General features: G+C 36.5%; 2 protein-coding genes across 2 annotated transcripts; one reads left to right on the top strand and one right to left on the bottom strand.

Annotated features, from left to right (window-relative positions):
* Window positions 1-2,634: 2,634 nt before the first annotated feature.
* On the top strand, window positions 2,635-10,803 carry il12bb (interleukin 12B, b). The gene is made up of 9 exons (XM_030154760.1): window positions 2,635-2,733; window positions 3,394-3,487; window positions 3,589-3,690; window positions 4,729-4,908; window positions 6,058-6,163; window positions 7,685-7,854; window positions 10,184-10,344; window positions 10,457-10,575; window positions 10,698-10,803. Exons 2-9 carry the CDS (start codon window positions 3,394-3,396, stop codon window positions 10,723-10,725), a joined length of 960 nt encoding a protein of 319 aa, XP_030010620.1. The 5' UTR covers window positions 2,635-2,733; the 3' UTR covers window positions 10,726-10,803.
* A 1,185-nt stretch (window positions 10,804-11,988) lies between these two features.
* On the bottom strand, window positions 11,989-18,577 carry ublcp1 (ubiquitin-like domain containing CTD phosphatase 1). The gene is given in 14 exon segments (XM_030154761.1): window positions 11,989-13,426; window positions 14,442-14,467; window positions 14,470-14,571; window positions 14,723-14,811; window positions 14,814-14,838; window positions 15,781-15,803; window positions 15,806-15,878; window positions 16,055-16,092; window positions 16,300-16,398; window positions 16,614-16,729; window positions 16,813-16,898; window positions 17,515-17,606; window positions 17,866-18,186; window positions 18,433-18,577. Coding segments are annotated over 13 exon segments (951 nt in total). The 5' UTR covers window positions 18,020-18,186; window positions 18,433-18,577; the 3' UTR covers window positions 11,989-13,398.
* Window positions 18,578-19,059: the final 482 nt, after the last annotated feature.

Here is a 19,059-nt window from a genome sequence, read left to right as displayed (position 1 = left end):
CTTAAGTGATTTATCACCATTTATTTACAATATTATCCTCTGTATTTTCTATTTTCTCAGTGTAATTCACATATTTTCCTATATTTAATTTACTGATCATGAAGATATTCATAAAAGCTCAGATAAAAGTTGAGAGTTATTATATCAGAAACAAAGAAAAATGAAGAAAAAAAAATTTTTTTCAGCAAGAATATCATTAACTGAACATAAACCCAGTGTGTCCATCCACTGTCATTGATCCAACTCCATGGGTTTTACTGGTGAATCAATGTTGTAGAAGATGACGGTGTTTCTACGTTTACTACAGAGCCGCTGAATGTCCAGATGGGTCATATCTGATGACTACGAAAAGATGACAAACTGTATTTTACACCAATTATTTGAATGTATTGATAGGATTAGTGGATCAACAGGTATTGAACATTTTAGATCAGTGTGATTTTGGTCACCAGCGGCTGTTTGGGTCTGTATGGGTTAATAACACTAAAATATCAATGACACACAAATGTTCCAGGTGAACTGAGTAACTAGAACACTTCAGCTTCCTCTTTTTCGCTGATATTTTACTTCCTCTCCTCTTCCTTCTTTTATGTTTAAAGTGTAAATTACATTATGATGTAAAGAGGCTTTCTACAGAAGAAGCAGCTTCCAAGTTCTATTTGATTCAAGCGCTGCGGGCTGACTTTCCCAGCTCGAGAACAATCAAACACAAACGTCAACCAGTAATGGAATGAGGAAGGAGCTTTCACATGTCTGTACATCAGGCACAGAATTCCCTGTCAACTAAGCTTATGTGTATTTTATTTAGAGGAAGAAGGAGTGTTAATGACACTCATGGCTGCTTTTGAAAGAAGCCACAAGCAGGGGAAGTAGATGTAATGAGATAAGATGAGTCTAATAATCTGAAATAGGTTAGTTGCTATTGTTTGGAAATGACTCAACAATATCACACCTGCTTTAGGCTGTGGTCTCAAGTGTACAACGCAGAAATAAACTGCCATCTTTGTCACCTACAAAATAAAGGTGAAAAGATTGTGGTATTACAACAACTGTGCATACACACTGAACACATTTCCTTTCTCAGCAACATAGTCAAGTATGATCTGATGTATAGTTGCCTTTATAAGAAACAACAAAGCTCACATAGTCATCTGTTACTTTTTTTTTTTTTTTTGCCCCCACTCTATGCTGAGAAGACCCCCTCCACCGAGTTAGTCTTTATAGGAAATACTCTACAGGCCACACACATTGTAACAGTTAAAGGTTAGTGATTATGACTGGAGCTGAATAAACAATGGAAAGTCCTTCATAAATCATTACGCTCTGTGCAGGTAACTCCCTGATGTCACTTACACCTTATTTATAAAGCTCTTTGAGTAATGTTTCGCCTATAAAACTCTAAATTACATGAGCGCTTCTGCTTTTATTATTTAACCCACTGAGTTTATTCCTCTTTCATCTTCCATGGAGGCATCATTGTCAACTCTTTTGCTTTCTTGTTCCTTAGAACTCTCATGACTGTGGTAAGAAATACCTGTAAAGCTTTAATGACTGTATCATGTGCAAACCCTGTGCTCTTCCAGTTCCCTTTCCATGGGTTTCTGTATCTTTTATGGCAGGGGTGTCAAACTCATTTTAGTTCAGGGGCCACATTCAACTAAATTTGATCTGCAGTGGCCGAACCAGTAAAATAATAACATAATATATAAATAATGTCAACTCCAAACTTTTCTCTATATTTTAGAGCAAAAAAAGTACATTTACATTATGAAACTATCCTTTCAAACAATGTGAATAACATGAACAAACTGAAAAAATAAGTGTAATTTTAACAATATTCTGCCTCAGTTTATCATTTACACATGTACATTAAAACTTCCAGATTACAGTGGATCTATAAATACACAAAACAGGCAGAATCTTGTCAAAATTGCACTTTCTTCTCTTAAGACGTTTCAGGTTGTTCATATTTGTTTAGGTTATTCATGTTTTTTGTGAAATTACACTTTGTTTTAGTGTAAATACAAGAAAATATTAACATTTACAAAGAGAAAAATTTGAAGTTGTCATGAGTTATATGTTATTAGTATTTTATTGGTCCTGTCCACTTGAGATTGAATTGGTCGGAATGTGGAACCTGAGCTAAAAGCATTGTTAATATCTTAGTGTAATTTTTGCATTTCACAAATTCATCCCAAGGGCCAGACTGGACCCTTCGGCCGGCCAGATTTGGCCCCTGGGCCGCATGTTTGACACCTGTGTTTTATGGTCAGCACCCCCCCACACACACACACACACACACACACTCCACAGTGGTCAGAGTGTCATTACAGAAACATATTTTCCGTAAAGGAATACAGTATTGAACTTTTATCTGTCCCTGTAACTAAAAAGAGGATCCAGAGACAGATGACGAAATCCGATGAACTATCAGCTATATTTCACATTGTCCTGTGGTATTTCCAGTGATGGATAATATTGTGATCTGATACATCATCAGCCCTTTTTCCTTTCAGGTAGTAACATTATTCACACCCACTGGCTGCACACAAGCATAAGGGCAGTTCCTCTTATTCTTCAGGGGATTTTTCATCCTTCTGCTTCTGTCCTGTATAAATATGAGTGTCTGTAGAGTTAACACAGACAAACTGAACACAGACCCAGCGTGGTAAACTCACCTTTTGTTTTAGAGCTCATCTTTCATCACTTGTGAATTCGAGAACAGCTTTCAAGGTATGATCTACTTTTTTTTCCACACACACTGTTGTATCAGTGTATATTTTAATTTTGATATATTACACCTTCAGACTTATATTAATTAGGATTTTTTTTTTTAAAGAAAGCAATGATTGGAATACATCTGAACTTGGAAGATGTATTTTTCATGTACTGTGTTTTATCAGATGTAATAACCTAAATACAGTCGCAGGAAAAATTATTAGACCATCAAAAGTCATCAGAACAATGGTTATGCAATCAAGTACTAACTCCTGTGTATCATGTGACTAAAACAGACAGAAAAGAAAACATGGAATGCCTAAAAGCACTGTTTTTGCAGTACAATGCCATAGCTAAGAACTTAAGTGATTTTGGTTATTATCAAGAAAACCATGAAAAAGGGCTAGATATCAGCTCTGAAATTAAACTCTTACGAGCTATTTTTGTTGTTATATTTGTCCAAACAAATGTACCTCCAGTTGTACAAGGCATTAAAATGAACAAGAAATTGAAGAAAACAAGGGTGGTCTAGTAATTTTTTCCACAACTGTACTGTACAAACTCCATAAAGATGCTTTATATTTCCATCCTCACATTCCTCCATTGCTTTTCCAGATGCTTCGTATCTTATACTCCTCTGAAGAGCAGGTTTAATTCATTTCTTTACTTCTCCAGATGCATGTATTTGTCTTTCTGATACTGTGTGCTGCCCAGTGCTATGTTCGCTCTGAAAGCCACACAGAAAATATAGAAACTCTGATGGATAATGGTTGGTAATCCTTCTCTCTGCGTACTTATGTCTTCAATACCTTAAGTTGTTTTCTAAATACATTAATGATTCTTCCCACTGTGTATCTGTGTTTAAAATAGTTGTAGTTCTGAAGGTGCATTATGGTGTGCCGAGCCGGGTGTACGTCCCTCTGACCTGTGGAGAAGATAATCAAATCCAGCCTGTGTTTTGGAAAAGAAATGGTAATACAACTGTTAAAGCAATTAATATTACTCATACTAAACCTTCTAAAGATACATTTACTGCTACAATCATGATGCAAACAGTGTTGGGAAGGTTACTTGTGATATATAATCTTTACATTTGCAATTACTGAAAATACTGAAAAGAAACATAATGGTTTTAATTACTTCACATGCGGGTGTAAACCTGAAACATCCTAAAAACATACACTTCAACCTGGCAAACTAAAACTTTACCATAAGTTCTCAAATGAATTGGTTATTTAACCCATAAAGACCCAAACAGCTACTGCTGACCAAAATCATCTACTGATCTAAAATGTTCAATAACTTCTGAACCATTAAACCTATCAGTACATTGAATTAATTAAGGTAAAATACAGTTTGTCATCTTTTCATGGTCATCAGATATGATCCATTTGAACGTTCAGAGACTCTGTAGAGAACATGGAAACGCCATCATCTTCTACAACTTTGATTCACCAGTAAAACCAATGTAGTTTGAAAAATGACAGTGGATGGAGACATTCAGTTTATGTTCAGTCATTGATATCTTTGTGGAATAAATCCGTTTTTCTTCAGTTTTCTCTGTTTTGATAAAATAACCCTTGAATTTACTCTGAGCTTTAATGAGCATCTATGATCAGTGGAATAAATATAGAAAAATACTTGATTTTTACTGTAAAAAATGCAAAATTACAGGAGATAATATTATAATAAATGGGGATAAATCACTTAAGAAAGGTTAAATAGAGAGAGAAATTCATTTAGGAGCTGCCACAGAAGTACCCCTGGGTCTTTATGGGTTAAGATTTGACATTGACATCAAATTCACCTGCTGGTAAATGTTTGGGAGGTAGACGTTTGCAATCCTTTTATTAATCACCATCATTCTCACAAGTAAATTTCAAGTAAACAAGTAAATGAATTGTTCCATTTAAATTTATCTTGCATTTCATGATACCATAAATCTCAGGCAGCAGTCATATGTTTTGTCTCTATATTATATAATGATATATATTCATGTCCCTGTCTCAGGTGAAGAGCTCAGTCCACGTTTGGAGGGAAACCAGGTTTCAGTTCTGGTAGAGGAAATGAATGGAGGAAACTACAGCTGTCACCTCAGCTCAAATGGACAGTATGTCAACCACACTGTGATCATGGTTCAACTAGAAGAAAACAGGACTGTCATCCTGGAAGAAAAATCCACTGAAGACGGTAAATTCTAAATTAACAAAAAAAAAAAAAAAAGAAGATGATTAAAAATAACAAGCATGGATATAGTGAGGGGAAGGAGAATGGAAAGATGGTCAAAGTGCAGTATATACACTGTGGAGAAAAAAGATATGTGGTGCTTCTGGATAGGGCAGGAGGAAACCCTGAATAGATAGCAGGAGAGGGAGATAAGATGAGAAGAACCAGACAGAAGAGAAGCTGACAGCAGCCAAGAGATAAGATGAACAGTTTGGCAAATAAAAAAAGAAAGGAGACAAAAGGAGGCTGTCTCATGTTGGAAATGGAAGAAAGAGATTCTGATTTTATTTGAGTTGTAATTTCCTTGAACTGCCTTCAATCTCCTTTAATTTGGTTTTATACACCAAGTTAATTTTTGTTTGTTGATGGCTTTATGACTTATCTGTTTTATTTTGCTGCCTTTGTGTAATGCCAAACTGGTGGAAAAAAAAAAAAAAAAACATTAAAAATCAATACAGACACAGTGAGCCAATGATATATTACATAATCTCTTTGTCAAATTTTTAGAGACAAAGTATTTTTTTATGAGCTCTTTACTACCTTTAACAAACTGCAAGTAGGTGTGAAGAGCCTAAAAGCACTGGCAGTGATTGTACTTAAGAAAACATCATCCTTTGTCCTGTTTTGTGCCATAAGATGACATCATTTCTTCTGATTGTTTTTGGAGGCTTATGAAGATGATCTAATACATATTAATACAAAGTGCTCTAAAACAGTGTAGAGGGACTGAGTGCACCTTCCTCAGTAAGCCTGACTGATTAGATCTCTATTCAGGAAGTAAGTTGGAGTTACACTCGGAGTTATACAATTTCAGCAGATCCTCTGTCCTAAAAAGAATAGGCCTTTGTAAGACTTGTCATAGCAGAAAAATCACTGTCAGCCAAATGAAAGCCAGCATGAATAATAAAACCCTCGAAATAAGAAGGTCAAATAGATCATCATTCTTTTCAGTCAGTAAGCCTGTGACACACTAAAGTGTCTTTGAAGATTAAAGTACTTGATAAGGTGTACAGCTGAGATTGAGTCAGCCCAAAATGTAAAATAATATGATTTATTAAGGCATTTATTAAGGCAGCTTTAACTCAGGTGACTAACTTGGTGTTGGCTCTGTAGGTTACATCCACTGTTCAGCACTGAACTACAGTGGCCCCTTTCACTGCAGCTGGACAAGGAGAAGAACCCGCGCCAACGCTGCCGTGCTCCTCATAAAAGCACATCGGTGAGGACAACACTGTAACTTAACCATAAGTTGATTATTATACACTAAAAACATTTGATATTTTTTAGTAGTTGAAACTCCTTTACTCAGGAACATGTCTTCTTTATGTTCATTCACAGCAGAGTATAATGCTATCTGTGCAGAATTTGACACATTTGACTGTTTAACCTATAAACACGCAAACATCCATCACCAACCAAAACCATCTACTGATCTAAAATGTTTAATTCACTAATTCTATCAATACATGTAAATAATTGGTGTAAAATACAGTTTGTCATCTTTTCATGGTCATCAGATATGACCCATTTGGACGTTCAGATGCTCCATAGTGAACGTAGAAACACCATCATCTTCTACAACATTAATTCACCTGTAAAACCCATGGAGTTGGATCAATGACAGTGGATGGACACACTGGGTTTATGTTCAGTTAATGATATATTTTACTGAAAAAGTCCCTTTTTTTTTGCAGTTTTCTCTGTTTTTGATATAATAACCCTCAACTTTTATCTGAGCTTTTATGACTACCTTCATGATCAGTAAATTAAATATAGGAAAATATATGATTTATGCTGATGAAATAGAAAATACAGAGGATATATTGTAAATAAATGGTGATAAATCGTTTAAGAAATGTTAGATATGGAGAAAATTTCACTTGGGAACTGACATAAAAGTAGCACTGGGTCTTTATGGGTTAGTCAGAAGACACAAATACATCATGGCTGACTTTGTGAAGCGTTTTCAATCATGTGTTTGTTATATATGCATTTTTCAGACTACTTTTACTTTACATTAATGTGCATTTGGGAATTATTATTGATATATTTTGCATAATTGCGCACCTTCCCACCATCAGTACAGGTTTCAGTCTAAATAGATGGGAAAAAACATGTGAATGAAGCAATCCCTTGGTGTATCCATCCATGCATACAATGCACAACAAACACAACAAGATAAAACACAAAGTAAAGGGAGACCACGGAGAAAAGGTTGCATAATATGTTGCACAGTGAGGTTAACGCACAGCATTAATGTTCATATTGTTCAGTGGGTTATTCATTTACTATTTTATATGAAGTTAGAGGGGTTTGGTTCCCCCCTGTGTATTACAATGATGCTTGGTACAGAAACAGTCGATGGAAATGTTCTATATTTGGCTACTTTGTACTGTCTGAGTACATTTCACACCTTGTACTTGCTCACTTTTTTCCTCACTAAAGAAATTGAAACAGTCTTGTCTAAACTCGTTCACCAGTCGTAACTTTGTATGCCATTTTATGTGTAAAACTTGCAGTCATCTCTGCAGTGTAGGAGTTCAGACTACGTTTATGAGAGGATTAGAGGAGATGCATATATGACACAAATCATTATTTGAATGTTATTGTTGTGTTTTATGATATGTCTGGATAAGACTGTCATGTTGAAAATATATAGTGACTTTGAATGTTTGAGTGCCGTATTATGCTTCACCATTTTCTGGCTTGCACTGTACCAACTAGTTTGTCTTTCATCCAGTAATTCTGTAGTAATACCCTGTGAGCTGAATGCTGATGGATCAGGAGTTCAGTGCCAGAACAATAACTGTCCAACTGAAGAGGAACAACATCGCATCTCCCTCACAGTTTACCTATACAGCCACTCCCGGCTGGAGAAATACGAAAAGACTTTTTACCTGAGAGAAATTGGTAAGTCATCATGTGTTCACCTTTTGATGCACTACACATACAAACTACAATACATTTTCCAACTGAACCCTGCAATAAAGAAGTGTTTTTGTTCATAAAGACAGAATAGGAAATGGAAATAATGACTTGTACGTCAGGACCAAAAAGTGCATAATATTACATGATTAAATAAATTATTTCAAAGATACAACAAATATCTCAGCCAAGCATCAAAGCTCCAAGCATCGGTAACAAGGTAAAAAAAAAAAGGATTTTTATTAAAAGAAATTAAAAGTAAAATGTGATCTCATAAGTTAAAGGAGGAATATCTGGAATATTCAAATATTTACAAGATAAAATCTCTGTCAGGTCATTTTTGACCCACATCCATAAGGAATTACATCTATAATTTACGGTTTGCTTTAATCATAGACTATAAATTGTAGATTAGGCTTCCTTGATTCCACCTTGGTTTGTGGATGGTATTTTTTTTTTTTTAATGGGCTCAGCTGGCTGACAGGCAGCTGTCTGTACCGATAAGGCAGCAGCCGACACCAACTGTACTCCCAGTCATCATTGCCCATTTTTCTGACACCTTTGCTTGTGTATCCTCTTTTATTTGAACATTTTACCAGGGAGTATCTCACACTACTTTTTTTTTTTTTTTGGAAATGGAAATAATGACTTGTACATCAGGACCAAAAAGTGCATAATATTACATGATTAAATAAATTATTTCAAAGATACAACAAATATCTCAGCCAAGCATCAAAGCTCCAAGCATCGGTAACAAGGTAAAAAAAAAAGATTTTTATTAAAAGAAATTAAAAGTAAAATGTGATCTCATAAGTTAAGGGAGGAATATCTGAAATACTCAAACATTTACAAGATAAAATCTCTGTCAGGTCATTTTTGACCCACATCCATAAGGAATTATATCCATAATTTACGGTTTGCTTTAATCATAGACTATAAATTGTAGATTAGGCTTCCTTGATTCCACCTTAGTTTGTGGATGCTATTTTTGTGCCCTGAGTAAGACGTTGCCATCTGGATCATTGGGATTAAATGCCAAAATTTGTTTAAGGGGGTGGAAGTGGAGAAGAGCAAGGGATGAAACTCACCAAGATAATGTTAACGTACAGAAACCACCCACCACCATAATGACTAATAGTATTGTGTAAAATGCCACCATGTAATTTAAGAACACATACTGTTGAGTTTGACAGCAGTAATGTCAAGTCTGCACATAAAAACTGTCCTTAGTACCGACCAGGCTAATCAGCATGTTAGCTCGTAACCTTAAGTACATGTTGCTATTGCTAATGCTAACTTCAGCTAATGGCTCAGTATTTTATTAAGTACAAATAAACTTCATGAGTGAATCCTCTGTTCTTGTAAGTGCAACCCCTTAAACACAGCTGCAGCTGAGTTAACTGTCAGAGATGAAACATGTTTTAAATCAGTACACAGAAACTCTGTCTTTGCACCCGAGCCTGTTGTCAATCAAAGCCCACACAGCAAACACAGACAATCAACTGTCAATTAAAGTGGCCATGCCTTTAATTAAATGAAAATAGAATGAAATGAAAAAATCACTTTGGGGCTATCCTAAAGTTAATATTCGATATTCAAAGTTTTTGACAGCTCTGGAGTCAGTTCATCCCTTTAGCTTTGGTCTGTATATGATAAAACCCACTAATTATTTCATGTTTAACCCATAAAGACCCAGGGTTACTTTTGTGTTGCTTCCCAAATGAAATTTTCTCTTTATCTAACCTTTCTTAAGTGATTTATCACTATTTATTATAATATTATCCACTGTATTTTGCATTTTATCAGTATAAATCAGACATTTTCCTGTATTTGATTTACTAATCATGAAAATGTTCATGAAAGCTTAGGTTAAAGTTGAGGGTTATTATATTAAAAACAGAGAAAACAGAAGAAAAAGTGATTTTTCAGTAAAATGTATCAGTAATTGAACATAAACCAATGTCCAAATGTCCAAATGGGTCACATGCGATGACCATGAAAAGATGACAAACTGCATTTTACACCTATTATCTACATGGATTAATAGGATAAGAGAATTAACAGGTATTAGACCATTTAGATCAGTAGATGCTTTTGGTCGGTGATTGGATATTTGGATCTTTAGGGGTTGATTTCTCAGAAAAATGCTATTTCAGGATGTCCAGTTGTGAGTATATAGAAATATGGGATTTGTGGACACTTATTTGCCCATATTCTGTTCCATATGCAATTGTCGAGGTGTGCGCGTCCTCAGTTTCTTTTTACTCACTCTTCATTTCATCTGTTCCTCCTCCCCACCTCTGTCCTCATTTAGTGAGGCCAGGAAGGCTCCCCAACCTACATCTTACTGAAGGGAGGGCATTCAGCTGGAGCTACCCTGAGACCTGGCAGGAGCCCTGCAGCTTCTTTGGCCTGCAGTTCCAGGTCAAGGTGGTTCACCATGGTCAACCCTGTAACTCTGAGGAGCACATAGTGGTAATAAATACATGCATGATAGAAATTTCTTATCAGATTTGGGATATGTTCACTGATTCCACTTTAGGCAAATGTGGCTCCTTTAACACATTCTTTTTTTTTCTTTGTGCAGCAAAATATCATACAAGAAAATACATATGAGGTCGGTGTCAAAACCAAGAAGTATGTTTTCTGTGTGAGGGCTCAGGACAAGCACACCGGAGGTCCATGGGGCCACTGGAACCATTGCACGTAAGTATATTTTTTTATGTTAGCAGAATTTGGTGTTTTGCTTTAGATTTGAATTTATGGTCCAAATAATATTGACATTTAATCCAATTTCTAATTTTCATCCCAACTTGTCCTGTTTCCAGTGTGAATAAAGGAATCGTCTCCTGCTAGCTTCACTGACTAGACAACAGCCATAAAAAAATGAAGACTGACAAAACCCCACAATTTTAAAATTTTTGTTTGGTTTTTATAAAAAAAAGATATTGCAGGCAATGTACAACAAGACAAATGAATGTATACCTGTACAGTATTTATTGACCTTTTATTTAGTGACTTATTGTTAAATATATGCATAATATGTTTCTCCTCAGTTACAAATACTGAACTATGAAATACACACATTCCATAATAAATCAATAAATGACGATGCTGTGACTCAACATTCCAGTTGATTATGAGCAAGTTTTATTTATTCCAATTCACATGTATCTTCAAATTATGTGTTTCAGCTCAATATCTCTCAGAGATCTGTCATTGTACCATTTGCAAATGAGCAACTGCCTTCCACAACCTCTTCCTGTTGGTGCCATTGACACCATCATGCAAATATCATAACAAATTACAGGGGTGTCAGAATGTTTTGGGTGGTTTTAGAGAAACAGGTGAAGCGTGGTAGTATTATAGTTTTAACATCACAAATATACAGAAAACCATGTTTCAGCTGCAGTAACCTGAAAAGGGCAGTGTGTATTCCCCTGTTGAGTGAGAGCTTTGAAAGATTAACATTAAGAGCCACCATGTGTTTAATAATGGAAAAAGAAATGAAAATGTTCTTTTCCACAATATGTCAACTTTAAGTAATGTCATGTTAACCATAAAGACCTAGTGCTACTTTTGTGGCAGTTCCCAAATGATTTTTTCCTCTCTAATTAACTTATTTTAAATGTTTTATCACCATTTATTGTAATATTATTCTCTTATATTGCATTTCTTCAGTGTAAATCATGTATTTTCCTATATTTCATTTACTGATCATGTAGATGTCCATAAAAGCTCAGATTAAAGTTGAGTTATTATATCAGAAACAGAGAAAAGTGAAGAAAAAATGACTTATCATTAACTGAACATAAACCAAGTGTCTCCATCCACTGTCATTGATCCAACTTCATGGGTTTTACTGGTGAATCAATGTTGTAGAAGACGACAGTGTTTCCACGTTCACTATGGAACCTTTGAACGTCCAAATGGGTCATATCTGATGACCATGAAAAGATGACAAACTGTATTTTACCTTAATTAATTCAATGTACTGATAGGTTTAATGGTTTAGAAGTTATTAAACATTTTAGATCAGTAGATGCTTTTGGTCACCAGTGGCTCTTTCGGTCTTTATGGGTTAAGATGGTTCAATAATGCAAAAACAGACACAATAGGTACTTTAGTTACAAAAAAGGTTTATTGTCATATTTACAGCCAAGATGTCAGGGATGTGGCTAGGAAAACATAACACATAACAGGCTGATTTAAAAAAAAAAAAGAACATAATAAAATAAAATAAAGTCACACAAAGCTCAAGAGCCCTGTAAACCTGACAAAATCTGAAGAAAAAAAAATGTTAGGAGACTACTGAGAACACCTTCCCTCAACACTTCCTCTTCATCATCCTCATCTATTAATCAGTGTTGGTCATCATCATTATGTGCAGACCTATTATTTTTAAATGCTACAAAAAGTAGGGAGGGGGTGCACATGTGCTGTGCTGTCAGTTTCTTGCTTTCCTATCATTATCCCTCATAAATACTTCATTAATGTCTGCATTGACCAAAACAATTCAATAATCTCTCCAAACTAAACAAACTTTGCATCAAAAAATATAAATGACTCCTTTTGGCATCTGAGGTTGCATGTGTAGAGATGCAGCAGACTTGATACGTAACAATACAATGCACAAAAAAACCCACAAAACGACTTCTGTTCAGCTACCGGATCCACAGATCCAACCGTCCAGGATAACTTGACACAGAAAATATAACAAAATGTATCAATGCCAATTGTTTTCATAATTTTCAATTACCATTTGTGTTGTATTCACTTTACAGATAACTGCAGATCATGATGTCAAATAACTAATGTTGCACATCTTCAACATCTGTATTTTTTCCACATCAATTCTTAAACAGGAACATGATTTACCAGATTTTCAATTGAATTATGGATTGTTACTGCTTAAGTGTTTTCACTCATTGTTTTCTTGTTGAATACTGTAATGGTCATCATTTTTCTTTGTCATCAAATTAGATTTATTGGCTTTTTAATGGACACCACTTATTGGCTTTAACTAGATTATGTAACTGTTTTTCCTTGCTTGGTATAACAAATAGTTGCACACAGACAATGCGTTGAAGTACGCCAATGAGCAGCTTCCAGTACTGTCAGATAATGTAAATGCTACCCATATGTGTAACCACATAACTCAAACAAATCAGACTCTTTTATCTTGGAGTTTGTGGTTTATGATGGCATGTGGCAGCAAATCTGTGACTTGTTCAGATACGCACAGGTAGGTGTATTTTAATGTTTATAATGCACATACTGCTCTTTCTTGTAAAAAAAAAATATGTGAGACTTGGAAGAGACAGAGAACATGCAAATGTATAAATGGGGAAGCCCATGTCAGTCCTGAGCCTTGGAGAGTTGATAACTGCAGGATTAGTGTAGAGTTTACCGTAAGGCTTGGAATCAAGGACTTGCCAAATTTGTGTGTGCATACTGTATGTATGTGTAAGTATATCTGTGTTTGAGAAGTGGCAGATGGGAAGGACCAAGGCTTCATTCAGTCTCTTCTCAATGGTGCTGCCTCTTAGATAGATACCTGGAAACACAAACAAACATAGTCAGTGCTAAACACAGATGTACATAAGAATATGTTTACAGGTCTGTTGTACTCTGGCATATTGTTTAACCGTCGAGGAAGACTGATATGACCAAAGAAGTCAGTCTCTGTGTTTTTTTCCACTGTCGCAGAATACTGTAATTAAGTTTTGTCTGTCTACATGAATTCAAGGCAAAGCATGATTGACTAGAAGCACTTGGAGAGCGCAGACCTCCACCAAGGCAGATCAGTGCCCCCCCATGTTTGTCTGTCTGTCTGTCCATGTGCAAGATAAGTCAAAAAGTTATGGACTGATTTGGATGAAAATTTCAGGAAATATTGATAGTGGCGCAAGGAACAAATGATTAAATTTTGGTGGGGATTGGGGGGGGGAGTCGCAGGGCACTGATCTGCCTTGGTGGAGGTCTGCGCTCTCTGAGACCTCCGCCAAGGCAGATCAGTGGCCCCCCCACCCCCGATCACCACCAAAATTTAATCATTTGTTCCTTGCGCCAGAATCAACATTTCCTGAAATTTTCATCCAAATCAGTCCATAACTTTTTGACTTATCTTGCATACAGACAGACAGACAAACCAACGCCAACAAAAACATAACCCTCCTTGATGGAGGTAAAAAAAAACAAAAAAAAACAGATCTTTTTAGTAGGCATGTAAGGAATAATATCCAACATCAACAATAAACAGATTAGCAGAGGGGTGATCTGATCCACGTCGGACCTTACAATACCAAACCACTTCCATGTCACTGAGGTAACATGACTATTTTTATGTTACTTTATCATTTTAAGTAGTTGTATTACATTAATATTACTTTATTCTGCATACAGCTTGCAGGCATATCCAAGGAACCAGCAACAGACTACATTACTGTTCTAACAGTGAACTGCTGATGAATGACATTATTTCATCCTCCATATATTTTACACAGTCTAATCACTGATATATAGCAGCCCGAGTATAAAGCACAGCCCTAGAGGTGATTTTATATTCCTACCTCTCCCAGTGTTTGTGATTGAGGTCCAGTGAAGGTCATCAAGCTTGGCAATTTCTTTGAGGTATTGAGCCAGTTTATACAGCTCCCTATCCTTCTCCCTGTTCAGATGGGCCTTCATGAAGGGTCGGATCTGAACAATTACACGCAAAAAGGAGCTGGTTATTTAGGGAAATGTGTAAACAATGCTGAAAAGTGTAAACGGTGTCAGATGTCAGTGTAATGTGGAACAGGAGAAGGTAAAATTACCGATGATAGTGTTTGCTGTGTCAGTGTCAGCTTACCTTTAGTCCATTCTGTGGATTCATGAGGAAGTTGCGGCCGATGTCATCAAACATAATGGTGTTCTTCCGGTTGTAAAACTCTCCGTACTTCCCCATATCACGCCTAAGGGCTTCACCTGCAGACCAGCATGCCATTAAACACATTAAATCAGTGCAATGGTGCCCTCTGAAAGCAAACTCCCGCCTCAAAGTCTATGAAAGAGATTGTCATCACTCTGTTGTTTCCATTCTGAAACCATTTGCCCACCACTGCCTCTCTACCGCAGAGTGGTACTCTATATACAGTTATAGTGGAGGCCACTCTATTGCATAAAATAAACATGAAAAACAGAGACACACTTCACTCTGAGAACCAGCTGATGTGCAAGCAAATGAAGTGGCTGCTCAGGGCCAACATGGCCACCAGAGGGCCTTAAAGAGTGCTTGACACATTTTCACAAGAGAGCATAAAATGCTTTTTTATATGTTACTTTAAGTCAATAGCAATCACACAGTTATGCTCTACATGAGATGCTGCACCACAGCAACAACTGTTACAACTAATCATGTGTCCTTACATTTACTGTAGGTGGGCAACTGATTCACAATGACAATAGTAAGTATTGTGTTGGCAGGGAGAGACCCCCAAATTGAAACCTCCTTCGTGATTGTGCCTTCCAACCCATATAGATAACATTTGACCACTAACAGGATTAGAAACCTTGACTGGCCACCATATATATATATATATATATATATATATATATATATAGTTTTCAACATTTATCTCTAAATTACTTTCTGTATTATTAGTGACTTGGTCTTAAAATACCGCATAAGAAAAGAACAGCACAAATGAATATGCTGCCCAAACAAAACATGTAAATGAAGTTAAATGAAGTGAAAAGAAAAGGTTATATCTTTTCCACTCATTGCATGTATGGATGAGCAGGACCTAAATCTACATACATAATGGTTTATGCGTCCACAGAAGTCTGTTTACTTTTGTAGTAAACAGAATGTAAACCCCAACAAGGTACCAGTATTTATTATTTATCATAAACGGTGTGTATACTAACCTCTACAACCCCTCTCTTAGGGTGTGTACTGTGATCATAGCAGCACTGTCCAACATGAAGGTTATTTTGTAGTTGGGGTTGTCTGTCACTCCTAGCTCCTGTGTATACAAACACACACCAACACAGTGCAATCATGCTCCCTTCCAGTTACAATTGATTAACACTGCCACCTTTGACTATGAAGGGTAAAGAGTGGAGTAGAGTACAGTGACATAGGAAATAATTACATTAGTGAATACCATGAAAAAACATGTGGATCAAGTGGATTACTTACTTTCATTTTGGCATCAATCCACTTCATACTTGTTGCAGCTAAAGAGAGAGAATTTAAGTTTGTTACGCTGTTGACTGCACTACCACACAGAGGAAATGTAAATGGTGTGCTCTTGAAAAAACGCAGCCTTAAAATTTTTTACATCTCCTGTTTTGTTAGCAAAAATATATTGTATCAAGGCTGGCTGATTAAATAAAGGTTAAATAATGATAAATAAATAAATAAAATAAAGAGCAGAGACATACACCAAATTACAATGTCATAGTCCTCGTAGGCTGATGTCAAAAACTCATGAAGATATGGCCTCATCAGCTCCTGACCGGTTTCCGCACATGACTTGTGATCTAAATGAACACAGAATTCAGATGTCAACGCATGGTGCCAAAAAAACTACAGCTGAATACAAGTGTACAGGCAGCAAAGAAGTTAAATAATATGCAGTGTACGGTTAAAAACTACAGTGCTTTAATATTAGGGTCCTATGATATAACTGGCAATACAATCCCAGTGAGGTTATTTATTTATTGCAGAGACACATGCTAGTGTAATCAAAACTCACCAAACAGTGTGTAGTCCACATCAGTACCAGAAGTCCTCTTCCCTTCCCTGGGGGGGTTTAGCTCCTCTACCTTATAGTCTTTCACTCTGCGGGCTATTTTAGCCAGATTCTCCTCTCTAGAGAATAAAAACAAGACTCATGTTAGTGCACACACACATATATATGCCTAACATAACCACAAATGAGCAAAGATTCTGACCTGTTCTCCACTTCAATAACCTCCTCCTCGATGTCAAAATCATTGACCACATCATCATTCTCTGGAGGAGGGGCTAAAACATCTTCCTTCATAAAAAACAAACAAACAAATGCATATTTATTTTATAGCTGTCTGAAACCCGAACAGATCACAAAGAAAATGCCAATATTTGAAAGAAACAATTTGGAGAGCGCTATTTGAGGCCGCTGCCCTGATTTATATAAACCACAACAGCAAACTTAAGTAAATCACTGCTTTCCTAAATTTGAAAAACAAATTGTACGTTTACTTAAAGGTTATTTATTAAGATAAAAAAAATCACCATGCATTAGCCACATGGTAAAAAAGAATTTGAATTAAGAGGAATGCTTTGCTCTATTTTGCTGTCCTACTGTCTCCATTACCTCCAAACATTGGCTTTGCAGATATTACAGATAAATTTAAAAAAAAAAAAAAAAAAAAACTGTTAGTGAAAGAAATGTGAAAGACTTCCAAACTACTTGAATGTTTGCTCCCACCATGCTACAGGAGTACTGCTGACACAAACTGAATGGATCAACAGAGTCATGGTACCTGATCAAACAATTTGAATTACTTTATTAGCACCAATATCTAGTATCAGTATTGAATGTGTGTATCTTTACTTGTCTGCAAAAATGTACAAATTAATGTGTCAGTTATGGTCACCACACTGCTACCTACCAAGCTCTCCTCTCTGGAGCCCATCATCATGATCTTAGTGTTTGGCTTCAGCTTCAGAGAGCCCAGCTTCACCTCATCTTCTGCAGGCTTCCCTGGAGAGGAAAATAAAGACGGCATTTCATTTTAGTTCATTTACTTAAGACACATTCATAACTTGGCAGACAGGAATGAAAAAAAATCCTTAGCAACACATAGATACCAAACTTAGAAACTGAACATCACCTTTTCATTAATGTTGACTAATGTTGCCAGAGCAGTGGTGGATTTATTAGATCGCCCCCCGCCCAACCCATAAAGGCATATAGTTAGGAATAATGCAAGAGCACTTGTGATCATTGACTGCCTTCTCACCTTTGACCTTGAGTCCCAGTAGTTTCTGTCTCTCTGGTAGCACCCCAGTCAAAGTCTTAATAGACTGTTTCAGGTCCATCACTGTGTCTTCCTCAGAGAGAGAACTGATGGAGTACTCCTGACCTCCCCATTTTATGATCACTGATACTGACATGGCTCACACGGGTTCTTCAGCATGCATACACACACAGTGCCGCAGCTGGAGGTGGACGTATGCACCGAACAGACAACTGCACCCTCTTCCACGCAAATATTTACCAACACCTTTCAAAGAGAGGGGACATAATAAGAGTCAGGATGCCTCACTGTAACTGGATGTAGCTTAAGCAAAACATAGAGTGGATAAATATGAAACACAAAAGGCAAAACATAAGGTAAACGTAACTATGCGTAGGCATGTACTCTGTTGGCTGGCTAAAATAAAAATCTCCTTATTCAAAGCTGACCCGATGTTGATATTTTTAGCATGAGATGGCTAACACTGACTAGCGGCAGTGTAAACAAGCAAGATAGCCAACCAAGTAGCTAACGCCGGCCGACTAATCTGTACGCTTTGGGTATCCTTACCTACTAACGCAAGCTACAATGTAATGCTTAGCAAACAGTGACAAATTTCTTCGTAATCTGAATGAATGAAGTTTGCAGATTAGTCCCATTCATCAAGAAGCACTCCGCTCTTCCTGGCGTCCTGAATCCTACCGGTAGTGACGTAGGCAAAAGCTTCGTTTCCATGGTCACCACAAATAAAAGTCATTAGCCTTTTATTTTGATTATTCAATATATATGTATTTTTACAATACCTATCAAACAGAATAACCCCCAAACAAACATAGCTGCAGGGATTTCTTTAATACACGCCAGCAGACACTGTTTTATTTCACATTTACTTTATTGTCACGTTATAATGCTGTACTAATTATAGTGGATGGTATTTAAAGCATACATAGCGTACATTTTTGGCGTGTATCACATCGGCGTAGGTGAAGGACATTTACTGCTTTTGGCTTATACTTAACCATCGTAAATGTTAAATGCATTTAAGTGTTCCACTTTTTGGTATGTAAGGAGCCTGGCCAACACTGGGCACTCAAAAAAACACCCAAAGGAACAGTCAAAGTCGTGCTGTACTTACTATGAATTGTCTAGCATGTAATCTTTGTAAATTGTTTTTACTTCTAAGCCGCTGGAGAATCA

The sequence above is a fragment of the Sphaeramia orbicularis genome, chromosome 14, assembly GCF_902148855.1.
Source record: "Sphaeramia orbicularis chromosome 14, fSphaOr1.1, whole genome shotgun sequence".
NCBI classification, from domain to species: Eukaryota; Metazoa; Chordata; class Actinopteri; order Kurtiformes; family Apogonidae; genus Sphaeramia; species Sphaeramia orbicularis.
The sequence above is the reverse complement of the archived record's forward strand: the minus strand, read 5'-3'. Positions and strand labels throughout refer to the sequence as shown.